The sequence below is a fragment of the Dermacentor variabilis genome, chromosome 9, assembly GCF_050947875.1.
Source record: "Dermacentor variabilis isolate Ectoservices chromosome 9, ASM5094787v1, whole genome shotgun sequence".
In the NCBI taxonomy this organism is placed as follows: Eukaryota; Metazoa; Arthropoda; class Arachnida; order Ixodida; family Ixodidae; genus Dermacentor; species Dermacentor variabilis.
In genome coordinates this window covers 26,605,452-26,633,329 of record NC_134576.1, presented here as the reverse complement: position 1 = coordinate 26,633,329, position 27,878 = coordinate 26,605,452, and the positions used below count along the sequence as shown (strand labels likewise).

The window sequence follows — 27,878 nt, the reverse complement described above, 5'->3', positions numbered from 1 at the left end:
ACGAGTCAGCGGGCGAAAGGCCTGAGAGCAGTTCGTAACAATCTTCGGACGGAAGATCGGGCCAAAGCTCTTTTCCTTGTTCTCTTCTTCTGACCTCGCAGCACGAAGCGCAAGACAAATGCACCGGAACACGCTAAAAATAAAAGGCGGCCAAGGGAAGATGACAATTGCAGCTATACCAGGTACTCTGGGACTCAGTCTTAAGCAGACTTCAGCGCAAGCTCGAGTGTGTGTCGTTCTCCGTCAGGAAGTTTTTACACGTGACCACTTCAACGCGAGGTAGCTAAATATATGTCACTCGCTACATAGATTGTCTCACGTCTACACCTCTGCCTCTCCATGGTGGTCAAGCTCCGGACCGCCACGCCCATGCTACCTCCAGAGTCCTGGGTGCACTGTCTTTAACAAGTGGTGCCAGCGGTGTGATCCGGTACCCACTGGTTGTCTGTGTGATACGCAGCAGTGCGTCGGGATGGTCTACCCCAAATTCTTGACTGCGAGGTTTCGTGAGTGTAACGATATTCTCTTCTGAGTTTTATCAGGCATTTATGAGTCTAGGTAACAAAGCCGCTAAAAGCATTGTTGTCTCCTGCTGTGTGAGAGCGTCAAGGCAGTAGTGCGACCAGTTGTGAAAGCGCCACTGAACTCAGCCATGAACTTGAAGTAGTTGTGTAAACTGGAGTTCTTGGCGATTGCGAAGTAGTTGTTCCTGAATATATCCGACACACTCAATGAACCAGAGCTTATCGGGGCTATTCTTGCCTCGGAGGCCGATGATGTAGCGCTTTCGGAATGTCTTGACGCTGGCGGTGCTATGACCAGCAATAGAGGCGAAAGGCATTGTGGCATTCCGGAATTATGCTGGCATTTCCATGGACACTTCCTATCTCAATGCAACTGTCAGTTGTGTTGGAGAACAGCACTACATTCAGAGAAACGGAGTCTGTATCGGCTCGCGAGTCGCACCGTACTTCTGACCTTTTCCTCACAGCAGCGGGCAGACTAATTCAGGATGCCTTAAGCGACCACCACGTTAGCCACGGATGCCTTAAGCGACCACCACGAAAAGCTAGAGCTTAACAAATGTAGGGCAGGTGTCCTGACCACTTTGCATGACGCATGTCTCGATTTAAACTTCACCTTTGAATTGCCAGAAACAAAAATAATTAGGTTCTTTGATTTGGTCAGCACCTTCGAAAAGCAGCGCACATGTTGGAATACGAAACACGCTCATGCAACCGTTTCCTGCCGTACGTTTCCGACAATTCCAAGAATGCAAAACAAGCCATCATGACAGCAGTACTACAGGCTGCCCTAAAGAAGTTGTGTCATCACGTAATGAAAGAGAGCTTCATGCACAGTATACCAGGCTCAACAACGCTGGCCATCCCAATGGCCTGCTTACAGCGGTCACTGAAGGGTTGCTAACGAAGACGAGACTCTTCAACAGCAAATGTCAAGAGGAAGCAAACATTCTACAGAAACGGAAGAAGGTTGCCGTAGTGCCTTATGTAGAATTAAGTGTTAACCACAAGCTGAAGGAGATAGCCCAAAGGAAGACATCACGGTTGTATACTCAGCACAATACAAGGCGTATTCAATGTGCGCACGAGTCATTAATGGCCAGAAAAGTAAGCAATGCACAATAACCCAGAAGAAGAAACACACTAACTGTAAAACAGGAGTGATATATGATATGCCTTTATCCTGTGGCCGACGATATACAAGACAAACAGGCAGGAGTATCAGTGATAGAACAAGACAGCATGCCGCATCTTTGGAAGGAATATCCACTGGGCATCTCGCTTGTCATTATCGCCAGCACCATTGCACCATTCAATTTCACGAGATGAAAGTTTTAAGAAAAAGTAAAGACACGCTGACGCGCGAAATTTTAGAACTCATGGCCATTCCCCGAAGCGGTAAATCTTGCATCAGTACACCATCAATACTACTAACAGAAAAATGAAGTAACTGCTTGCTCAAAAAAGACATTTCAATTTAAGGAGTCCCGTAATCAGGACGACATAAAAAAGTATTGGCTGTGTTGTGCTATAAAAAGTGTAGCAAGTGGATAATAAACATTTCGTTCCTAGTCCAGCGGGTTTTGTCGTCTCTTCCTGTCCGTGTCAGAACGTTCTGCTCGAAACCAATTGTGCTATGTCTAGCAGACACAAGCTGGTGGGACAAGCCCCTACGGCTCCGACCACCAGTGCAATTCCTGTGAACAGTGAATGCCTTCCGCTCCTCATCGGGATCTCTCTTCTCCGGCGCGGCAGTCTTTTGCGACTTTCCTGCGTGCTGAAAAATTTTTTTCACTCTGCCAAAGCCATACCGAGGGTCCGGAGCTTCAATTGCGCCGTGCCGGCCGCAACCGTTGACAGACTCCTAGAAGGCCGCCACGCCGAAAAGGCGTGAGCCTTTGTGTGTGCATTTTCGCCTCCATCCTGATGACGGCGTAGGTTCGCCAGTGCTGTCTCCCTTCAGCAAGCGGGACGGCTGAGCTTCATGTATCCCTCTTTCTTCTGCAAGGTGAGGGAAATGCTGACGGTGCCTGCGTGTGCATGGGTGGTTGTCAGCGCCTTTCCCGCGTCTGTGCCTGTGGCATTTGCAGAAACCGTTGAACTGGCTTCCGTGTACTGAGCGGCAGCCAAGAGCATGGACAGTATTCGCTCTCTCCTTCTCCTGGGCCAGGGCGTTGCCAAATAAACGACGCTGCCGCTCCACCAACGCTGGAACTTTCAAGCCGAAGCCTTCAACCATCTCGGCCCATGCCGGACAATCCTGCCCAGCCTTCTCGAACCATGCCTGACGATCGAGCTCAGCGAGTTGCAATCACGGCACCAACTGTCATCTGTCCTGGCGTGCAGCATCATCGGTATCCTGTTATTTTTGCGGCTACCGGTGATCAGGACGTCGAGGACCGGCTCGCCTCGTATAATCCGTCCAATGTGACGAAGGCGTTTTGAAGCGGGCAACCTCTGCCATAGGGACTTGCCAATATCCAGACCGAAAATCCAAAGAGGTAAAGAACTCGGCACCTTGCAAACAATCAAGAGCATCATCTATGCGCGGTAGGGGATATACGTCCTTGCGCGTAATTTTCTTAAGGCGCCTGTAATCTACGCAGAAGCGAATAGAACTATCTTTCTTTTTTAAGAGGACGATTGGCGACGCCAACGGGATATGGGACGGTTGAATCACGCGACGCCGAAGCATATCCCTCACTTGTTCGTCGATCACACGGCGTTCAAAAGCTGAGACATGGTAAGGACGCTGCCGGAGTGGGGCGTGCGTACCGGTGTCGATGCTGTGCGATACTGTGGTGGTGCAGCCGAGGTAATGTTGATGCCAGTCGAAGGAGGCGGTAAATTCGCGTAGTAAGCTGATAAGTTGCGCGCGTTGTGTGGTTGTCAGATCACCGGAGATTGACGGGTGGAAGCACTCCAACGCCGGTCGATTGGCACTGTCGAGGGCGGCGAGCGACGTCGAATGTGCGTCCTCAGGAGCAACGAAGAGTATTGAAGCATCCACGGTTCGCAAGCGACCGAGGCACTCTCCGCGATGCAATGTAATCGGCCGATAAGACACATTGCACACACACATGACACCACGGCCAGCACTGAGCGCGATGACGGCAAAGGGCAACGGAAGGGAACGGCGACAAACGAAGTCACATGGCGTGAATAGCACTGTTGTCACGTGCTGATGCGCAAGCTACGGCGACGACGGTGGCTGACTGAGAAGGGATATCAGTAACTTCAGTCACAAGCGTTTTTGTAGGGGTCACAGGATCTTCGTCCATGGCTGCATCGGCAAGGAAAGATAACTCCACCTCGGCGGGGGCACAGTCAATGATGGCATTGTTTGACGGAAGGAAATCCCAGCCTAGGATAATATCGTGAGAGCAGAATGGCAGCACAATGAATAAAATGACATTAAGCGACTCCTCGATGAAAACATCTGCAGTGCAGGCTCCCAATGGTTCGACAGGTTGTGCGCTCGCTGTACTCAAAAACACTCCGGAAAGTGACGTCGTTACTTTTCCTATTCGTCGGCAAAGTCTTGCGCGTAACACCGAAATTGCTGCGCCCCTATCGACCAGTGGGAATGTTCGAACCCCTTCGACGTATACCTCAATGATGTTGCAGGGGTTAATTCGAGGCCTATAGCAAATCGAAGGGGACGTTGTTCTCGCCTCGGGAACGGCGACACTTAGTTGCCCTGAGGTAGAGGGCTTGGCCGGCGTCTTGTCGGTGAGATGGAGCGGCAGCCTGGGGATGGAGCACGACGAGCATGGTTGAGAACAGGGGTTTAATCGCGCGGTACACGAGATTATAGCTGTCGAGGGGCGTAAGTGCTCATGGGTCGGCGGTTATCATAAATGTACAGCATACGGCGTCGACAAAAACGGGCAACGTGTCCGGTAATACCACAATGGTAACATATTGGACGGTTGTCCGCGATGCACCAAGGATTTCGCTGATGTGGTAGCTGTAGTGCAGGCGGTGACAAGGGAACCGGGGGCGGTAGCGCAACAATTTGGAGAGGTACACGTGAAACGGAGGGCGGCCTTGCAGCGACGTCTGCGTACGTCAGGAGCGCCGCGACGGTAGGCGGTTGAATAAGAGCTGGCAAGCACTCGGCGACTAGCTCCTTGATGACGCTCTGTAACCCCGGTGTCCATGGAGAGTATGCTTGCGCGTTTGTAAAGCGCACCAGGGAAAGCTGCCGAGCAGCTTCTTTTCGTGCGAATTTCTTTATCTGGAGCATTAGAGGCGACTCGTCTTCATCTAGCGTGAGGTCTGAGACAGCGGTGAGTTCTGAGAACAGATGTCGTGTGACTACTCGCTGCCTTAGAAGTTCTTCGTAATTCTGACACTGCGCATGATAGACACTGTGGTCGGGTTTCGGGCGACCAACATTTGAAAGTGGTCGTCCTCAATTCCCTTGAGGATTTTCCTGATCGACCAATGAATCTCTATTTCGGACATAAATACAAAGTTGTAGGCATGTCCATGAGGCGTGGAAAAAGGAAACACGTACGTTTTCTTACACGGCCTTCGCGTCGGGAGTACACATCAGACAGCATTCGCAGTAAATCAAATTCAGTGTGCAGTCATATAATACCAAACAAGTAGAACAAAACTGACATAATACATAAGGAACAGAAGGAAATGTACACTCGACATCGATTATAATGAACTGAACATACAAAGAGTAACAAGTCAAACACGGTAGTGCAGTACGATTGTGTCACTATATAGATATGAATATAAAGTGATGAATGCACTACATATATGCACTACATACAACGATGAATTACCTATTACACAAAGGCGCCAAGCACCAAATAAAATCATGTAAAATCGGGTATTTTTAACAATAGTAGTTTTATTTTCCTTTTGTAATACCAAATAGTTTTACTGTTGAGGGCGTGATTAATTACAGAAGGATGTCTATTACAAAGGGATATTATTTGATTATGTATTGTTTGGGTACCATAGTTGGTCCGGTGTCTATGTCCAACTAATATATTCATACGTAAATTATATAAACTGCATCCCGCTTTAAATATTTTTCAATAAGAAGTATGAAGGTATTTTCGATTTGACACTGAATTAAAATTCCTAGGCAAGAACTGTAAAGGTCGGCGTAAAGTAATATATTTAGAATCTAGTATATGCAGCAGTCTGGTACAGATATTTAAGAACATATTAAACGCAAAGCTCTTTTTTGAAGTGCAAAGAGCCGGTCCGAGTAAGTCTTGTTGCCTAATCCCCAAATTAAATTACCGTACCCAAGATGCCAATAAACTGGCGAATCGTGTCGGCTTCTGGCATCGTTGCATCGACTCTGTTGCACAGATTAACGACGTCTTCGATGTAGCTGGTGAAATTCTCACCTTGTTGCTGGGTGCGTCCACGCAGGCGTTCTTGGGCCTGGAGTTTGCGGACAGCAGGACGACAAAAGACTTCCGTGAAGTTGGTCTTGAACGCCGACCATGTCGTGATGTCAGATTCGTGGTTACGATACCACAAATGTGCAAAGTTGCTCAAGTAGAAAATTACGTTGTTGAGCTTTGCCGTATCGTCCCGGTGGTTGTGCGCGCTGACTCTGTCGTACGAGGCGAGCCAGTCCTCGACGTCCTTATCACCTCTTCCCGCAAAAATAGCAGGATCCCACTGACACTGCACGCCAGGACAGATGACAGTTGGTACCGTGACTGCAGCTTGTTGAGCTGGATCGTCAGGCAGGGTTGGAGAAGGCTAGGTAGGATCGTCCGACATGGGCCAAGATGGTTGAAGAGTTCGGCTTCGAAGTTACAGCGTTGATAGAGTCGTACCCAGTACTCTCCACCAAATCTCAAGGTTTTTATTGACAGAGTACGCAATAAGTGAGCGGTCGAACTCGGTGCGATATTCAAAACCCTGCGAGCAGTCTTAACCGGCCCCGAGCGTAAAGCGCTGGCGATGCGCCGGACTGACCGGCACTTCTTCGTCATATTTCATACGCTGGAGATGCGCCGGGCTAACCGGCGCTACACCATCGCTAAAAAGTGTCCCACCACGCACAAAGGTGCCTTCGCGCACTGATCGGTCCACTTCTCTGTGAATATCAATGACTAAAATTCATTGCCTTAGGTAGTGTCCAATTTTCTCTACTGCAAGCACAGCCCTTTCAGTTGCATACCCCTGTCTCTCAAGCTCTGGCATGGTGCACTAAGTGATTTGCACTTGCTTTCAAACCTTGCGCAGGTCGGTGGCCTCTTTTGCTATTTTATTTGCTTCGCGATCCCTGTCCCTCGTCCGTACACTACGTCAATCACTCCGCCCATTGTCACCAGTAGGTGTCTCCTCCATTGTATCCAGCGAGTGTTGCTTGGATTTCGCTATCACTTCCTTAATCGGTTTCCCCGGTAGCGCGCTAATCTCAACTTGCTCGTATTTCACCTAACCTCTCTATTATCACAGGTTCTACTTTTCGCCTGTTTGAATTCCCATCATCGAGAACCCAACAACTTCCCTCCTCCTCGCTAGCGACAGCTGCCCCGGGGCCGCGATGCCCCTCCCCGATGTTTCATCCTCACCCATCGCTTTGTGGTCTGCGGCCGGACGTCAGTGGTAGCCCCTTTGTGACCATGCCTAACGCGTCCAGCACTGCTTTCCGGCCTGGTGGTTTTGGCTTCCTTACCTGCTCTCGCTTCTAAGCCAGCCCCGTTCGCCGTGGTCGCAACGAAGAGTTCACCTTGCTTTGCAGAATGATGGCCCTCAGGGTCGTCCATATGATGGATAGCGTGTCTTCTACCACCTTCCTCTGCTTATGCTCGCTTTTGAGTTCATTTTCTAGCTTTGCAATGCACTTAGCTAGGTTACGCTTCTCCTGCTCTAACCGGTTTTGTGGCGACCTTACCACACACATGCAACAGATAAAACTGCCCCGTTTGCTTCGCGTACATACTCAAACCGCGTGTCTTCCAAAGCGTAGGAACACTCGCACTCAGAAAAACGCACGCGTGGTTCCCTCCTAGTACAAGGCGGAGTACAACAGTAACTCTACTTGTAGGGAAAATACATTTATTCGTTAACTAAAAAGACCAAGAAACTGAAAGGCATGAAAATGAATATACATAGATTGATCGGCTAACCCAAATCTTTTAACAAACAAATGACCGAAAAATTAAAGAAAAAGCTTATCACTCTGGCGCGCGGCTCCTGCTGCGCTGAGCAGGCATTTCCCCACTCGGCACGTCTGTTTTCCTCAGCGCCTCTCTCTCGAGTCTGCACACGCTCTCAGACGGGAAGCATGGCGCGCCGGCCCTCATGAACGCTGACAGCTGCTGCCTCACTTGCCGTACATTCAATGACACGTACTCAGTGACCCAAGTTGGCGAGATGTAAATTTAGGAACGGAACATATCCAGAGCATTACTTGTGCGGCTCTCTGTAGCGCTTCCGGGACAGGCGTTCATTTAAAGCGGCACATATCCAGTACATGTGCGGTGCAGATAACGAATATGTCGGGTAGGATTCCTCGAGGATCCCTATTTAGATGGGTTCGATTCCTCTCACCATCTAATAAATTTCAGTCATCTTTTCGTCATTGTAGAGAGGTAATTCGGAGTGGTACGTACCTACGTACCCAAGTTGGTGTCAAAGACGTTCATTGGAGACTGGTACACACCTACTGGCAGATACCCACTGGCCCAGTTGGCATCAAAGTGAATCATTGAAGAGAAGCAACGACAGAGTGTTTCATTCGCAGTGCTCCAAGTCGTGTTTGTCAAGTCAAGTTTGTCGTGTCAAACAGCTTGTTCGAACAGAGGCGCGTACCCAGCAGCGTATCTACAATGACTCATGTCGGCGTTAAAAAGGTTATAGTTTTAGAGCGGCACATATGTAAGCATTGGCACATATTCACTGACCGAAGTCGTCCGACAGTTGCTTTCCAACCCTGTTACCTCAGCACGGCGCTCGGATGCTCACTTATCAACCACGGACTACCTAGTGACCCTGGACGGCAGGAAAATGGTTAGATACAAACATATATATATATATATATATATACATACGCAGCACCTGGAAAGTGCGTGAGTTACCCAAAGAATGGCAACGCATTAAAAATTGTCGCAGGACCCATCGCACGAAGACTGTTGACGGTAATGTATTAGCATTGAATCATTATAGCGGCATAACGTATTGCCACCGTCGACACGAGTTACGTATGAGACGCGTACTGCAGCGCGACTATTCTTTCGTGTCCCTAAGAACAATAGGCGCCATCTAGCGCCACCGATGCGAATCCTGCACGTGGCTCCTGAAATCCTGCCGTGCCTATGCTTGCTAACACTGAGAAAGGCATCATGCGGCAACTGTGCCCACCTTTTACACTTCATTCTGGACAAGCAGCGCCATCGGATGGACATGCCTAATAGTTCGCGCGTGGCCTCCGAGATTAGAAGCGTTGTACGTCCGTGCCTGCGAACGTTGAGAATTGTTCCCTCGCTTGCCGAATACTCAGTGGCAAATGCTCAGTGACCGAAGTTACCGAGTGGTTCATTGAAAATCGACACATACCCATTGCATTCCTGGCGCTGATGGCTCAAGCATTGTCGTTAAAGGAGTTCTTCAAAAGGAGGCGCATAGAAGGAGGCGCACATACCCAGTACTCCATGTCGGCATGAAAGAGCCTAGTCGAAGAGCGGCATGTATGTACGCATTGCCACACACCCAGAGACCAAAGAGGGTCCGGTGGTTGAATTCAAACCCTGTTACCTCAGCCCAGCAGCCTTACGCACTACCCATTCGACCTCTAACTTACCAGTTGCCCAGGTAGGTGGAAAACTATTGTGTACAAACTTACAAACGTACACATAAATTTAGATAGATAGCTCTTGAATGCGGGCGAAATAGGACAAGAATACTAATGCATCAGTAGGCTGGAAATAATGATGAGTATAATAATATTGCTACGGAACAGCCGCCACAGTGTGGGTCCACTGAGGAGGAAGAAGAAGACAACGTGGTCCGGCTTGATATAGCATCGCCATTTTGGCCTTCCGTTATCTTCCCTGTAAATAAATTGTATATAGCATTGGGCTTCAGCTACACGTAACATTATTTGGTGGAAGTGGACGTTCCCCGTACCCGTCATGGAGCTTCGCAGCGGTCGCAACGGCGACAGTGCAACTTCGGCGCCTGCTGGCGGCACTTAATCTACACAACCGTCTCCGCCTGCAACCCCGACCTACGTCGCCGTTTCCCCGCCTCAGTATCCTGGTGTTTTCGACGGAGTCAGCAGTCCTGATGTTGACGACTGGCTCCGCTTATACGAACGTGCCAGCACCAGACACAGGTGGGATCAAACTATTATGCTTGCGAACTTTCTTTTCTACCTCGACGTAGCTCCACTTGCGTGGTTCCAGACTCACGAAGAGGAGATCTCGAGCTGGGATCTCTTCAAAGAGAAGCTCCGCGAGCTTTTTGGCAATCCGTTCGGTCGCCAAGTCAATGCCAAGAAAACCCTTGCCACACGTACGCAGACGTCGACCGAGTCCTACGTGTCGTACATCCTTGACGTCTTGGCCCTTTGTGCCAAGGCTGACCCGACCATGTCTGAGAGGTTACTCACGTCCTTAAAGGCATTGCTCACGACGCCTTCAATTAACTGGTGTTTACGAACGTCACCAGCATCGATACGATCCTCAAGGAGTGCCGCCGTCTCGAGCATGCTAAAAGCCGCCGGGTATCCCAGCACATCACGTGACTTCCCAACACAGCAGCTACGTCATCCTGTGACGACTTCTTCCACAAGCCGTCGCCATGTGACAACTTGACCCGCATCATTAGTCGAGAGGCCGAAGCGGCACAACCGGTGGCCCCATCATTCCCGTCACCTGATCATTCTCCGGTGACAATCTCCTTGATCCAGGCCGTCGTCCGTCAAGAGTTATCCAACGTCGGCCTGCAATCAATTCATCCCGTACGCTCGGAACCTCTCTCTGCACGCACGTCCCCACCGCGCTCTCTTTACTCCTCTTATGGACAGCGCAACCCCTCCGAATGGCGAACCGTGGACAACAAGCCGATCTGTTTTAACTGCCGACGCATTGGACATGGCGGTCGCCACTGCCGCAGCCACTGAACTTCTCCGACGCGCTATACTGATTACCACCCTCGCCCCTCTAGCGCATCCTTTTCCTTCGCCCCTCCTATGCCCGCTCCATCATCTGACCCTGCGACGCCTTTGACACGACCCCGCTACTCCCGCTCGCCTTCTCCCTCCCGTCGTCAATCTCGTACGCCCCCGTCACGCCGTGCTCTTTCTCCGACCTACTCGCCGCATCCCCGACCGGAAAACTAGACAGCGCAGCTTCTGGAGGCGAAGCTGCAATGACGACTTTGACACGAAATCCTCGCTTCACCTTACGCACGAACAAGAAATCTTTTGGACGTTCTCGTCTACAATGTTCGTCTGTGCGCGTCGATTGACACCGAGGCGCATGTGTCGATCATGAGTGCTGCTCTTCGCCGTCGGCTATAGAAAGTTCTGACACCCATCACGAATCGAGTTGTGCAAGTCGCCGACGGAGGGACTGTCGCTATTGTTGGCATGTGCTCTGCCCGAAAAGAGCAGATTGGGTGAGGGAACAAACGCGAGTTAATGACATCTTAGTTGAAGAAATGGGCATGGGCAGGACATGTAATGAGGAGGGAAGATAACCGATGGTAATTAAGGGTTACGGAATGGATCCCAAGGGAAGGGAAGCGTAGCAGGGGACGGCAGAAAGTTAGGTGGGCGGATGAGATTAAGAAGTTTGCAGGGACGGCATGGCCAGAATTAGTACATGACCGGGTGTGTTGGAGAAGTATGGGAGAGGCCTTTGCCCTGCAGTGGGCGTAACCAGGCTGATGATGATGATGATGATGATGATGATGATGATGGTGATGATGATGATGATGCTCTGCCCGACTCACCATTGCTGAGAGACACCATCGTTCTCTACACCGTAATCGAGCATTGCCGTCATGAACTCATTCTCGGTCTGGATTTCCTTGCCAATCATTCTGCCCTCATTGACTGTTCGGGCGGCTCACTTCGCCTTGACTTGCCCCTTCTGGCCGACCCTGTGGACCCGCCTCCAAGCCATTTGAACTGCATGAATTTTATTTGCCTACCGCCTCACTCTGTGACACACGTCGACTTGTCCTCCCCAGCAGTACCTGACGGTAATTACGTGGTCGCACCAATTCCGGCAGTTATACTTACACATGGTGTTACCGTGCCGCCCACTGTGCTGACATTTACTGGCAACCGCACCTGCCATCCCCTTGTCAATTTCCCGCTAAACGCGCAAGTTCTGCCTCAGGGGATTTCATTGGCTATGCTTGCAGGATGATGAGGTCGAGCCATTCACAGTAGAAGATCGTCACAGCTTAGCCCATGCCGTGACGTCATCGCACGGTACGGACGTTGACATTGAGAAGATTGTTTCCTCTGACCTTACACCTGCTCAAACTGAAGCTCTTTGCCGCGTTCTTGAAGGCTATCGCGACATTTTTGACTTTCACAATCGACCCTTAGGTCAAACGTCCGTCGTGACCCATCGCATAAACACTGGCGATGCGAACCCTATTCACCGACGTCCATATCGTGTTTCTGCGTCCGAACGAGCCGTTATCCAACAGGAAGTCAGAAAGATGCTTGCAAAGGACATTATCGAGCCTTCCTGTAGTCCCTGGCCTTCTCCCGTCGTACTTGTCAAAAAGAAGGATGGAACGTGGCGTTTTCGTGTAGATTATCGCCACCTGAACAAAATCACAAAAAAGGACGTGTACCCTTTGCCACGTATTTATGACGCTCTAGACTGCCTGTACGGTGCCACCTATTTCTCTTCTATTAACTTACGTTCCGGCTACTGGCAGATATCCTTCGACGACATGGACCGAGAGAAGACGGCGTTTGTTACCCCTGACGGTCTTTATCTGTTCAAGTTGATGCCTTTCGGCCTGTGTAACGCACCCGCCACCTTCGAACGAATGATGGACTATTTGCTTCAGGGGTTCAAGTGGTCCACCTGTTTGTGCTATCTGGACGACGTCATCGTTTATTCGCCCACATTTGACACGTATCTAGAACGTCTTTCAGCGATTCTTGCAGTGTTGCGCCGCGCCGGTCTCCAGCTGAGCTCGTCAAATTGTCACTTCGCCCGCCGCGAAATCACCGTCCTTGGACACCTCGTAGACGCCAGATGCGTGAGACCTGAAACGGACAAAATTCGCGCCGTTACGAACTTCCCTGTTCCGAAGTCTACCGAGAACGTTCGTAGTTTCGTAGGGCTGTGCTCTTATTTCCGACGCTTTGTGAAGGACTTTGCGACCATCGCACGTCCCCTTACCGACCTCTTGAATAAGGACACCCCATTTACTTGGGGACCTGACCATGCCGCATCTTTTTCGCAGCTCACTACTCTCCTTACACGCCTCCCATTCTGGCCCACTTTGACCCGCCGGCCTCAACGGAAGTTCGAACTGACGCCAGTGGCCACGGCATAGGACCAGTGTTAGCACAACGCCAGCGTGTACATGATCGCGTTAAAGCCTATGCCAGCCTACTTCTATCACCCGCCGAGCGCTATTATTCAATCACAGAGCGCGATTGCCTTGCTCTTGTGTGGGCTGTTGCGAAGTTTCGTCCATACTTGTACGGACGCCCCTTCTGTGTCATCACTGATCATCACGCGCTCTGCTGGCTATCCTCGCTTAAGGACCCCACGGGACGACTCGCTCGCTTGGCGTTACGCCTGCAAGAAGATACCTTCTCCGTGGTATATAAGACGGGACGCTTGCACCAAGATGCCGAATGTTTTTCCCGCTATCCCGTCGACGAAACGGCTGATGCGGACGCCATCGCTTGTGTTTTCTCTGTCTCCCAGTTGCTTGAAATCAGCAACGAGCAACGCCGCGATACTTCATTACGAGCCGTCCTCGTCCATCTGGAGTCAACGCCTGGCGACATCTCTCTCCGTATGTTTCTCCTTAAGGAGGGCACATTATACCGCCGCAATCTCGATCCACACGGCCTTGACCTTCTGCTCGTAATTCTATCGCACCTGCGTTCGACTGTCCTCCAACAACTTCACGACGCTCCCTTGGCTGGACACTTGGGCGTCTAGCGCACATACGACCGTGTACGACGTCGATTCTTTTGGCCGGGTCTCGCCCGCTCCGTGCGGCGCTACGTTGCCGCTTGTGAGCACTGTCACCGCCGGAAGAAGCCCTCCACACCTCCAGCTGGATGTCTCCAACCGATCGACATCCCACCGGAACCCTTTTTCCGTGTTGGTCTAGACCTGCTTGGACCGTTTCCTCTCTCGGGCTCCGGAAATAAATGGTTCGCCGTCGCTACTGATTATGCTACACTGTACGCAATCACCAGAGCCCTCACGACAAGTTGTGCTACTGACGTTGCTGACCTTCTGATCTTTGACATCATTTTAGTGCACGGTGCTCCGCGCCAATTACTCACTGACCATGGCCGCACCTTTCTGTCGGCAGTCTTCAAGGAAATCCTCCACTCCTGCTCGACAAAGCACAAGTTCAGCACGTCCTACAACCCACAGACCAACGGCCTCACGGAGCACCTCAACCGGACCATCACCGACATGCTTTCGAAGTACGTTGCAACCGACCACCACGACTGGGATCTTCACTTACCATATGAGACATTCGGGTATAATTCATCGCGTCACGACACCGCCGGCTATTCACCATTCTACCTCCTATATGGCGGCGAACCCGCGTTGCCTTGAGACACTTTGTGGCCCTCGGCCACTGAATACGCCCGCGACGCGATCGCACATGCCGACCACGCGCGCCAGCTCGCCCGCACCCGACTCGAGGCCTCACAGGAGCACCAGAGACGCGTCTATGATTGCCACCATCGCGACGTCCACTTTACTCCGAGTTCTCTGGTGCTTCTCTGGTAACCCATTCGACGTGTGGGCCTTTCCAAAAAGCTGCTGTCGCGCTACACCAGCCCATACCGTGTGGTGCGACATGTGACCGATGCCACGTATGAAGTCATCTCCGCCCACCTCTCAGCGTCATCGTCGGCTGCAACTGACATCGTTCACGTGGCAAGACTAGAGCTATGCCACACACCTTTCACCGCGGGTGTGTAGGTTTAGCACCGGGACGGTGCTTCTACTGCCGGGGGTGATGCTACAGAACAGCCGCCACAGTGTGGCTGCACTGAGGAGGAAGAAGAAGACGACGCCGGCTTGATATAGCATCGCCATTTTGGCCTTCCGTTATCTTCCCTGTAAATAAATTGTATATAGCATTGGGCTTCAGCTACACGTAACAATATCATTTCAAGCCACAATAAGGCTCCTATTGCCCATTTTAATATGTAGAACGGTGACTTCCATAGTGATCTGCAATGTTCTTGTACAGGAAGGGCAAAGCGTTGTATTTTACACCAAATAAACAAAAAGACACTCCCATGAGGAAAAGGATCGATGATATGGTTTCCATGTGCTACCTATCCTGACATTGACCATCCTTGTAGTAGGCCAGCTGGAGAAAGGGCGAGAATCGAAAACGGAAAATCTCGCAAGAACAATTTCAGTTCAGCAGCACGGCGCAATTGCGCCACTTGCAATTGCGCAGCAGCACTGCCTTGAAACCATGTTTATCTAGGTCGGTCATTACTGCTAGGACAGCGTCTACGACGATGGAATAGCCTTGAGTCGCACCATTACATTGTTGTTTTCTTTCTCGAGTACTTAATGCCTCACTTGTGTCCTTCTGACCAGCCGCCAGCTCGTTAAAGCCATGATGGCAATTCACGAAGTGACCCGAGCGTTCCAAGCATTCAGAGCCTTCCTAGATTGTTGCGAAGAGACGGGTGATTGAGGAGCCACCGGCCTCAAATAAGGCGCGTACGTTTTCGAATCTGCCGACTTCCTGAACGGCTGAAGTGAGAAACGCGGTAGAGGAGTGATAAAACAATAGCAACCACTGAGCGCATTCGGCGTGGGTTGCAGTAATTTTGTTGTCTTCTGTATGCTCCTTCAACCCGTCCCTACTATTAGCAAATGAATTACCATGCAATTAATATCCACAAGGAATCTATACCGCGGTAGTGCGCACATCTATTGCTGTCTGGCCGTCAGCTGTTATTTCTTCAGTAAAAGAAGTATAAGAAAGCCCGCGAAAAGTTTGACTTCAACTACCTATTCGATCACGTTGACAATCTCGTTAGGAAAATTACGAAAAGGAGCAGTCCCAGGACGCTGCTCTGGAACACAGAAGACGGAAATGGAAGAACTGATGCATGCCTGTAAAGGACAACATACTGACTACAACCATGCGAATAAGCGGATATAGAAGATACACGAAAGTTTCGCAACCTCATAATGACAAAGTCATGCACCAGTTGCACATGGGAAACCCAATCACATGCTTCAACTAAATCATTAACGTACCATCGGTTTGACCTGCTTTATCAAAAACGAATGCGAAAAAAAATGAATTATAATTGATAAGTGTTCAACAATCGCTAATACTTTTTCAAAACCATGGTTTACCGGTAATTAAATGGATTGTTTAGAGAATTTTAATGAACAGAGCCACAAGATGCTCAAGCATCGCGCATGTAAAAAATTTCGTAATTGGGCATAATATTGGCTAAATGACGGTCTCCCTCCTTAGAGAGGGGCACTACACGTGTCATTTTCAAATCCTTCGAGCAGTAGCTGAACTAAGCGATGCTTCAAATGTTAAGAATAACATACCTGGTGACTTGCATAACATCGGAGTAGATTTTTGTGCGTCATTGGGTCGGAGAGACGATTTAATCTTAAGCCTTCGCAGCATTTCCATGACAACTTCTAATGATGCCATGCATTCAACATTAACAAAACAGGCTTAGCAGATAAATCGAAGGTAACGAACAATAAGCATTATATGTTTGTGGTGATACAAAGAGCTACGCCACTGAATTCATCCGCTTGAATTCGTCTACAGACGGCGCCACTGTGATGTTCATGTTATAAAATTAGTAAAACGTGCCTGAAGGTAATCGAGTGCACCATCGTCATCCCCATGCGTGAAAGATTTGATTGTTCTATGCGCAGGCATAGAATATTGAGCATCAACGTTAACAAAAAAGTGACATAGGCCAGAATGTCATAAATGGTCTTGATCAAATGGAAACCATAAAACAAGGCAAGGAGTGAGACAAAACACCAGGCCTAAGAAGGAACGCAAATTAGGTCCAAAACGTATTCGTTTATTAACACTCTGAAGGATATCATTTTGAAACACTTTGCGAAAAAATATAGTAACACTTTTACAATAAGCAAAGTGAGCTTTAAGCCCTCACCAGTCGATGGCTGGTAACTTAAAATCACCATCCACAATTATGAGGGCGAATCAGAAAGTCTTTGCCCCTATTTTCATTAGCCAAAATAAGGCCCATACAGGTACTATTGTACGTGCCTTACACTGTTTTCCCCACAGTCTCCAGACCAGTTGAGAAATTTGACCCATCGCAGTACTACTTTGCCCCTGTGGTAGCATTCGTCCGGCTGTCTGTGGAACTAGCGTCCGACTGCAGTCTTGGCTTCATCATTGCAATCGCTGTCTTGCCATGAACATCTTCAGCTGACCTGAAATGTAGAAAGCACTGGGGGCGAGGTTTCCCCGTGGCTTTCAGATGGCGTTCAACTCTTGCTTCATGGAAAACGAGTCACACTTTGTTGCTTGTATGCCGTCGACGTGTGAAGCACAAACGCCATCTTTAAGAACTTACAGCAGCGCCGTGCCTCGGAGCTGCCTGCAGATAAGACCGGGTCGGTCCAAGAATAGATATGAATAGGCTGTGAATAGACATGTTGACTTCGTAATTAAAACCTTAAATTCCTCAAAAAAGTAAGGGCAAAGACTTTCTGATTCGCCTTCGCAGTTTTCCCTTAGGGAACTGTGCCGTATATTAATATATTTGAGTAGGAATCTGAAGTCAGAGTCTGGTGTTCCGTAAGCAGCAAGCACAACGATGCCTTGACCGTGTACTTTAAGCTTCAAGCACAATATTTCAGTGTTGTCTATCTATTTTAGAACGGTTGCTTCAACGTTCGGTTTAACTTCAATGGCTGCTCCGCAAGCAATACTGGCTCTGTGCCTTCGGAATAATTTAAAGACAGAGGGTACTACGTCCTCATCAGATATACCACTGTCGTGCCTCCTCTCTGAGATTGCAACAATACGAGGGCTCAATGATAATGTAATTGTTGGAAGCTCTTACACCTTGTTCACAATGTTTCAAGCTTGTATATTTCCTACATGGATTATTGCATCATTGGGTAGTCAATCTGTCCACCGCTTAAGAATGATAGCTGTAGATTATTGTGTTCATTTGTGTCGTTGTTCCGAATAAACGTTCCAGTATATATGCGCCGGTTGTTATGAATTAGCGATGCCTTCTTTTTAAGAGTTCCCAGATTTTGTGATTTTCTAAAGTAAGAGTTGCTATTCCACATTTTTTAGGATTTTTGGAATTCGTCCATTAAGTCCTTTCACTGAAGTCCCGGAAGAAGGCTTTGACGGGCATTTTACAACAGAATAAGCCAAGGCTGTCAATGCAGTGACAGATAGTTATTTAACTAAAAACATTAGGTAAATATTCCTGCGATCACATTGCACTTGACATCTGCTTCTTACTCCCCGTTTTCTGCAGGAATATCAGAGACTAGAATTTGAGCGCTTACTTCTGTCTTGCAGTTCGATAAACATGGTGGCCTGAAAACGTAGAGTACTATGGACGCCTTTCTCGTATTTTTAAGTGCACCTATTTCTGCTGTATTTGTTCGAAGTTGTGAAACGGAGCTTTCAATCTGACTTACTCAAGTACTTGTACCATTAAGCGGTTATATACCGTCAGTGAGACAGTGAATTTCAGAGAAGCGTGTTGTGTACAAAGAAAAATTATGGTTTGTAATGCACCTAACTCTGTTGTTTGAAGTACTGAATGTCCCAAATATTGCAATTTTAATTTCATGAACAGCAAAAAGGAAATTGTGAGACAGGGAGAGCAAAGTAAAGCAGTACTGCAGCTGTTTCTGAAATGCCTCGTCGACATTTGGAGTGTAGACCATACTTCAAGAGCCTAGCTCCGGCGTTTTTGACTCTGCCAAAACCAATTACAAGCTCGAGAAGTGCAAACACCCACCTCGATAGCGTCTGTATGGTGCAACTCATGTGCCGCGTGTGCTAACATGACGCCTTGCTTGCTCGGTGCAGAAAAAAACCCTTACGCGCATCAGGTCAGTTCGCAGTTGAGCAAACCTGTGTACACTTGTCTAACAAAGTACTTAATCAACATAAAAAGTGCGAAGAACCTCGATTGGCCTTAAGAACATTAGCAGCACGAAGCTTCATATTGTGTACGTGCAATAAAGGCGGGCCAAGGCTCTCTTTCTTTTTTTTTTACTTTTATATACGGGTAGCCAATACAGCCAACTACGTCCCTGCGCATGCCGGCAAATGGACACAAGGACACACATGCCTGCTTATGTTCAAGGACGCTAGCAGCTGTTTCGAATAAAAAAATCTGCTGCTTGAAGAATCGTGTAAATGACATGTAAAACAAAGAACTGATTAACAAATGCACGAAATTCCGGAGAGCAGTATAAATGCACGTACAAAATTATTATTTTTTTTTGCGTTCGCGTTACAGGAGGATCCAGGAGGGGCGTTACCAACACATCCTCTTCTCGGAGTGGCTGCCATGGCAATTAGGTCAAAAGGTGATGGAGGAGTACGACCTGAGTGTCCAAGATAGGGGTCACACCTCTTACGACGACACGCTCGATGCTACACTGAGCAACGAATTCTCGTCCGCCCACTTTCGCTACGCACATACCAACGTGCCTGGTGGATACTGGAGGTATGCTTCATATTTGGGTGTATTACTTGAGCACTGTAGCACTGGTGCGACATTCTGTTTCCCTGGCAGATTCTTACAGCTAGTTTATGCATCAATACCCAATGTGGATTTACATGAAGTGACACTCTAAAGCCAAGTGCCCACTCTAATTTAGCTATAATCTAACTATGGAACGATTACAAGTAGAGACCGCAGGCAGAGCCTCGTGTTTGCTTGAATGGCATCATTATTATTTGTTTCGAACTTAACAACCTGAACCTTGTAGCAGGCCACCTCCTGTACACAATGATTTGCTTTCAGCCCATAAAGGCACATCGCAAGCAAATTCAGCTTTACTTTTCGCTCACGAAGATTTTCTGCGTGCTTTCCTGGAAAGTAAACTATTTAGTTGGTAGGAAATTCATGGCTAAGGAGTGCCCTTTGTGTGATCCCATTAAATTGTCGCCAAAGCAAAACAACGGACATGATTCATTCAAAATGCGACTGCGCCACACCAATGGTCTTGGAGGATGCACTTTTCGCGCTTGATGAATAAGCATTCTTTATTGATTAAATGAGCTTGACGAAGTATTTCGCAAGCGAATGCGCGCATATGTAAGGCCACAGAGTTCTCTTCCAAAAAAATTCCGTAGTGGCAAACTCTCATTTTAATTTCTTCTCAGAGGCGACATACAGACTTCTTGATATGAAGTGTTGGGTACTTCTGAATGCACTGACTAGTCTATTTACGACGATCAGATCTCATTGTGCATTTCTAATGTAAAATAGTACGATTTTACAGTCACACATGCATAATCTCACTTACGTAGTTTTGCTCAAAACAAGAGCAGTACTATAAATATGGTGCAACACCAATGTATTCATTTCGCTTCACTTAATATTATTTGCATCCAGTGTCACACGTCGTTCATAGTATTCAATATTTGTATTGTGGTTTATATGCTCGTAAATTACAAGCCACCTTTTTATTTTCCTGATTCTTCTCGACCTGTAGGACCCGCTTATGGAAGGCCCGTTTTATCTGGACGGTATTTAGGTGGTCAGACGGGGTCACACTTTAACAAAGGAACGTTTTAAATACTGCCGGCGGCCGGTGGTTTCAACCAAGTCAACTATATATCTGCTGGTCACGTTTGTCGCATTGCGAATAGAGAGAGAGAGAGATGAAGAAGAACGCAAGGAAGGTTAATTAAGGTTACGAATAAAATGTCCTCTCGGGGATAATGAAGCTAACTGACGTTTACCTTAAAGATTTGCAGCAGCAAAAATTGAAAGCCAAGCGTATCGTTTCAGACGGTAGTGACGGTGCGTTTGAACGAACACTAGCACAAGTGAATGGAAAATTGCGACTGCTTACTGAGTGCACCTATGCCTAGGTAGCAAAGAAGCACTTATATAACTGCAATAGCAGTGAGCACGGTCAGACATCGTCAAATAAAATTACAGGGCGCAAATGTGCCCACTGTTTCAACATGCATGACTTGCCTCCCCGAGCGGTGACATGCTCGCGTGAGGATTGAGAAATGTATTGCATGACTCAATTCGTATGTAGAATATGATTAGGCAAGGGTATGCTTATAGCAATTTTGCGACACAATCCACAACGTTTCAGATATAGCGCGTTCTTTATGCCCAAAAGCAATCAAATAGCAGTACTAAATCTGGAACTAACGAATGATTACAACCAAATGTAGAAAATAAAAGCCTGCATGGTAGTATGTTAGCAATAAGACAATGTGCTTCATTAGCATCACTTTCATGATCAAAATTCTCGCCGATACTTAACATGCATTCCAATTGTTATAGTCGGAAGGGTAGTCATAAAATTTAATAGCTGCTTAGCAGCGTGTGATACCAGATAATCCCAATAACCTCCGAAGACCCTTTGTACTTTATAATGCGCATTGCCTTCAATGATTTTTTTTCAATAGTAACTCGCAAGTGATTACTCAGTTTATTTATCCTGGATATGAAATCGAGTGCGTGTGCAACTACTCGGAAATGGTTTACTTATATTCTTATCCGCTTTCGATATATTTCGCAGTAAATTGATCTAGACCTATGTGTTTCTACTGACGGCGTAAAGCTATCTTAAAGCGTGTTTTGAAAATCCCGAGATTGCGGGAAAATCTAGGATGCAGCAGCAACATGAGAATGTTCGCGTTGCTATATTGGGCATACCGAACTACACACAGCTCCATCTTGATCTCTGAAATTAAATGAAGTTTTTACCATAGGAAGCACGACGAGATGGTTATTCCTTCCACGCATATGAGCTGCAGGTTTTGCCCTCTTAGCCAGGTATCTAAATTTAAATAAAAACCTTTCATGTACGTATCGTAGCTGCACACAATAAAAATCAGCTCGAAAACTCTATATACCCCATAGCTGCACTCGAGTCTCACGAGAGCAGTCCATCAAAGACGGTACTCTAATTTTTTTCATTACCCAATATCCCGACGGAATTAACTATGAGTGGCTGACAACGCAGTATCTCATGAATTTTGACTGAAAGAAAGAAATAGAGGCGGTTATGTGAAAACTAAGGAGCGAACGCCTGCCGCAATTTCGCGTATCGAATATTGTTTTCGCAGGATTGACCAGAAAGGACAAAACCTAACTATTCTCAAACTGAAAGACGCCTACTTCGTGCCACTGAATGACAGCTACCATCCTGTCGACGATGTTCTCCGGGGATCCGTTGAGCAGCCAATGGAACCATTCAACCGGTAGGTGGCTCAGGGCTTCGAGATCTTTGCCTCTGATAACGAGGCCGTGGGTTCGATTGCCAGCTACGATGTCGGTATTCTAAAGGGCCATCCCTAAAGCGCGTTGATGAACTTGTATCTGCTACCAAATTTTCGTGTCTTGATCTTTTTACCTATAATAATAGTTGTTATAATAGCTTGCGAAACATAGCGCTAAACCAATTTTTCTAGTGAACTTCTACCACAAATAGTTAAAAAACGAATTAAGTCTTTCGGACTCGTTGGCTGTAACATCACAGGACTACCTCTTTTTAAACACTGTATTTCCATGTCAATAAAACTTGCGAAAAAAAATTATTCTTCATCTTCATGACTGTTCATCTCATTTATACTCATATGACTTTCCACGCATCTTCAACTTTGTCGCTACTTGCCCTCGACGAAACAGTTACTGATGCTACTAAGATTTTTTTTGCCTTCTTCGGGTGTTTTGAGCCTGTGTGCTCATATATCTGGCCTATTACGCTGAACCAGTGGCTCATGCTGCCTACCAGCTTTGGCAAAAGGTATGTGCTTGTGGTCGCGATGCCATCCTGATCGTTTTGTCGTTTCTATTCTGGTTTCGTCATCTGATTCTCGTCTTGCCGTCGTCGTCATGCCTTCTGCACCGACCCAGCGCCCAAGTTACGTAATGGCTAGTTGCCACTTGGTACGCTACAATAGTCATGATGCTGTCGGGATTGTGGCATCGTCATCCTTCCTGCCTTCCTAACATGCCCCCATCACGCTACTGTCATCACGCCATCCTTGTCATACAGTCGTCATGTTCCTTCCATGGTCATCTCTCCAGCTTCTTCATCTTACTCTTGTCATTCCAACAGCGTCACGCGATCGGTTTTATATAGACGTCGTCATACAGTCGCATACTAATCATCCCGTTGTCCTCACAAAATTGGAACGCCACGATCATCATACAGTCTCCATGTATTTGTCGCCGTACCGTCGTCGCCATGCCATCGTGGTCGTCCGATCGTTGTCATTCCAACTTCTCCATAGAGTCTCGCCATACCATAGCCATTAGGACATCGTCGTCACCAAAATGGTCTACATAGCATTGCTGACATGATGTCGTCGTAACGCTGTCATTTTACCATCGTCTTCACTTCGCTGAATTCATTTATTTGCCCCCATGCCACCGTTGTCATACCGCCTTCGTCGGGCCATAAGCATAATATCGTAATCATGCTGTCATCAATAAACCGTAAGTATGCCCTTGTTTTCATGCCGTCGTCGTCCTTACATGGTCGCCTAACAAGTGCTACCATGAAGCCGTTATCACACCGTCATCGCAATGACTTCATGGTTGTGCAATCGTCGTCATCCCAGCCGCGTCATCCCGTTGCCGTTATATCGTCGTGGTTACGGTATCGTAGTCATGCACTAGATGTTATGCAATTATCCTCATACCATCCTCATGCTGTCGTCAATAAACGGTCGTCATTATTTCACAATCGTCACCTCATTGTCGTAATGCCCTCGCGTTGCCCACATGCCTAATATTCACGGGCGGCATTATCAAGCGGTTACCACAGCAAAGTAGGCCAATGCGGGGGACTGTGTAGTTGTATAAATGCAAAGTTCTGGAAGTCTAAAAATTACTGAGAGATATTGAATGTCGGTTCAGCAATATGGTGGACCACCACATTGTTTGAATTCTAATCGCATTGCCTTTGACAATCATCCGGAGATCCATTCTGGTGCAACTTATTTCTGTTTTTAATATAATAAAGCTTTCTTCTTACGGCTGAAGCATAGGAATAAAATAGGGCAGGACAATCAAATGGTGTTATCCACACTGGAATAAGTCCTACCAACCGGTATTCCGTACTTCTAACAATATTAGTGTTAGGGCTTGGGGCTGTCGTGCCACAATAGTCTAACATATGAAGTAAGGTGTGAAAATTAGCGCACTAATATTTACGATGAGAAGAACTAAAACACACAATTATTACGCAGTGGTGGTCCTCTACACTAAATTTTCCTCTTGACACTTTAGTGTCCCTCAGAAGCCTATCTATAAGCCGTAAAGGTAATCCCACTAACAATGCCCTACAGCTGCCACTTGAACAGCTTTCTGTATTGAGACGTGTTCATGAACGCCTGTCATTCACTTCCTGATTTTACTTGATTCAATATTGCTTTTATTACTTTTATTGTTTTAACACATTGAAGGTTTGGTGATCACGGCGTCACGCATTATCTCTTCCGGAAGCCCTGGCTTCCATACGGCGACGACCTGTTTTCCATCGACATTCAGAGGGCCCGAGACCACGGCGTTCGACCTTACGTTGACTGGGTTCAGGAGTGCCAGAACATCACCATCACCAATTTCGATGACCTCAGCCAGGTGATGCCCGCGGAGACGGCCCAGCTTTACGAGCAAGTCTACGAGTGAGTGCACGAGTGAGGCCACTGTGAGAAACAGCGTTATGTGGTTTACGCAGTACGCGGTTCGGCGACGTTGTGGGCCAGAAATTTTACAGCGTCAGTTACACCCTTAGGAAGCTCGAAAAATAAATGTTTCCCTTCTACAGAATCAAGGCACGAAAACGTTGGTGGCTATGCAAAAGTTTCACGCATCCCCTACCCTGTGGATGCGGCTGCTGACTGCAGGATCTTTCGAAATATCGAGTATATTGTCTCCACGAACCATTTTGATGGAAGTGGCTTGTAGTAGTCTTTATGGTTGATCACTTGGAGACGTTCATTACCACAGGTAAAAAAAACTATAAAAACAGCCTTCACTATACGAGCCTCTTGGTCACTATTTTGGTGCAATTCAATGGTGAATCTTGGTGTGCATGACCTTTCGAGTACGTTTAGTGTTGGCCATATTTCCGTGAATGCATTTTTCGTGTCTGTCTTCTTTTTTCTTAAATATACTCACGTTTCAGAAAGGAAGGAGCAGGCTGGTGAGCAAACTTGAGGTGTCTGAATGTCTCCCTACTCTTTAGTATGGCGCAGAGAGAAAAATCTGAATGAATGATGTGGTGACTGGAGGGAAAGAGGAAGCGAAGAACGTGATTAGAGATGTGAAGTAAATAAATAAAACAACCACCCAGAAGAGGGGTTGGGGGGAGTGAGTGGGAACAGAATGTTCACCGCAAATCGCGCGAATTAAAGAGTGACGAAAAACAGACCACCATAAATTGAGAAAGAACATTTTCTGAAGTCCCAACACTGCTACATAGTACTGCATATAAGAGAGTTCCAATGCAAGTCACATGCATTGCATTTTCCATTAAAAAATATCCTGTTTCGTCGCAGTTGTTTCCATGTCCACTTTTTTTAAAGATGCTATACGACAAACAGGCATTCCTTTCATCGCGGAATCTATTGGGTGTCGTTTAGCATACCGTTTGAGGATCACTTACTCGACTACGTAGGTAATGCATTGTACAGGATCTTGTAAGCAGCTTCCTGGATATTGCTGGGCTCTCGCTATATGTTTATTCAGATAATTGTAGTTCGTGGTTTGCAAGGTTAAAATGTGGAGCGCGCAAGTTCCGAAGTCCTGCTACATCGGTGAAAGCGCTTCAGTACCGCTTCGGGTTTCGGTACTTGCCATGCACTGTGCGCTGCAGGTTTTCTTTCTAGTATTGTTCCTATCAAGACTAGTCTCCACTGAACTCGACACCATACCATACGACTCCATACTTTCTTCAGGCCGCTGTTAGGGCCTTTCAGATGGGAATGGTGGCTCCCCAGGCCCTACGTATAATCCAAAGTGCTAAAGACATGCAACATCACTCTTTGGCCTGGTTCCCTGCGCACCTTGGAACCATTGAGGGTGCCTCGATCAACCCCAACGAGGAGGCACACTCGGCTGCACGAGGTTTGACTGACCGTGCGCTGGGTAACGCGTCCTCTCCTGGGTGACCCGAGCCTATCTGCTCGTACAACGAAATTTGCAAACATAATTATCTGTCAAGAAGACTCCTGCCTTTCCCGGACTCCTCGCTGTGCACGGCCCAAGCAGTCACTCTCATACTTCTGCAAAAAAGCATTTACACGAGCCCCGCGGCGCTGCACACAATGTATCCCGAACGGTTCCCAAGGCCGGACTGCCCATTGTGCGGTGATTATGCGGACTTCGAACATGTCCTGTGGGGCTGCGCATCTGCCGGTCCCCCTTTCACCCAAAAGAAAATGGTGAGGCTAATTAGGGCCCAGGATCAGACCTCTCAAATCCTGGAAGTCCAGAGGACTCGCGAGAGGACCATCAGGTTTCACCTGATGGTCCCCGACTGGGCCTAACCAGGTGACGTTGAGTTTGCTTACGTCTACAGTGGACCAAATAAGGTTGTTTCACTCACTCACTCACTCACTCACTCACTCACTCACTCACTCACTCACTCATTCAATCACTCACTCACTCACTCACTCACTCACTCACTCACTCACTCACTCACTCACTTACCGATCGAGACGCTACCAGTGTGTCTCAAAAGTCAATCAGCAAATGAACTCTAAGTTTCAGTAGAATGGTGCAGTTGCTACAATTAAGAGTGAATAACTCTAGTGAGACCACCCTCTAGTTCTTTATAGATCCCTAAGAATTTGACAGTATATAAGTTTCTTACAGGACACAATGCTGCCGCATAATTTTTATTGCAGCCGCGATTTCGCGAATCTATGTATGCGATATTCGCTTACAAGAATTTCCGGAGTTGACAACGTAATAGACCAGTTTAAGACTTGCTTGTGACTGGAGTGGGCAAGTCGCGGCAAGTAAACCGGGTTGGAAAAATTCCTGCTTGCGTTAGCGCTTGGGCAGTACGTGCTAAGTGTTTTACAGCCAAGTTGTTAGCCTCCACTTGGCCAGCATTTCTCCTGACGTGCTCACAATAAAGAACACGGCAGCTGGAAAAGAAGTTTGTGTTTTAGTTTCCGCGTAACAGAATTATGCCTTCTGGTATATTCGAATTACAATTCCATGATATCATGTCTCTAGCGTGTGTGTATGTCATACTTTACAAACTTTTTTGTTATTCTTCTTTGAAAATTTTTAATAGTTTAGTAATTCACTTGCACAGGCGGAATGCCTTCAAAAATGTGGAAGGACTTCAAGCGACAACTAAGGAAAGGGCTTTGTCTTTCAGTTTCCGCGCAATAGAATTATATTCGTACTATATTCCGAAGCTATCATGTCTGCAGCTTGTGCATAAATCGTAATTTATGTATTTTCTTACGCAATTTACTTTTAAAGCTTAACCTAGTTCAATAAGGCACCTGCGCTTGACGGACTGCCTTTAAGGATGAGGATGTATACTGCGTTTCCGAACGTGTGCGTGCGCCCTTGACGTACGTCACTTGTGGTGGCAGTGCTTGTCTGTATTAGCGGCGAGAATTCGGAGTGGCGCCCTCTCTCGAGTGACGTCATGGCCACGACGCCGCTCGCTGCGGCTCGCTCGGCTGGCGCGCGCGCTCGTTCCCTTCGTGTATGCCTGGGGAATGGGTGGCTCGTGCCGTACTTGTTGAAGGGTATGTCGGCCTCTTTCTGCTGTCATGCTTGAACCACAGTTCTTTCTCCAAAAGCGCGTGAGTCGAGAAAATTTACGGCTTGGATATCGCAAGTTATGTAGCGTTGAAGGGGTCTACTGGTTTTACACTGCATATATGCGCTGACGGTCCATAAATTTTGCGAACAAAAATATG

General features: G+C 47.6%; 1 protein-coding gene across 1 annotated transcript in view; it reads left to right on the top strand.

Moving 5' to 3' along the window:
• Nucleotides 1–27,878, top strand: part of LOC142557961 (salivary peroxidase/catechol oxidase-like) — a 189,869-nt gene that overhangs the window by 136,654 nt on the left and 25,337 nt on the right. The window contains exons 11-13 of the mRNA XM_075670139.1: nucleotides 19,243–19,452; nucleotides 22,047–22,181; nucleotides 24,393–24,611. Of these exons, the coding sequence (XP_075526254.1) occupies nucleotides 19,243–19,452; nucleotides 22,047–22,181; nucleotides 24,393–24,611 (564 nt within the window). The remainder of the gene's footprint in view (nucleotides 1–19,242; nucleotides 19,453–22,046; nucleotides 22,182–24,392; nucleotides 24,612–27,878) is intronic.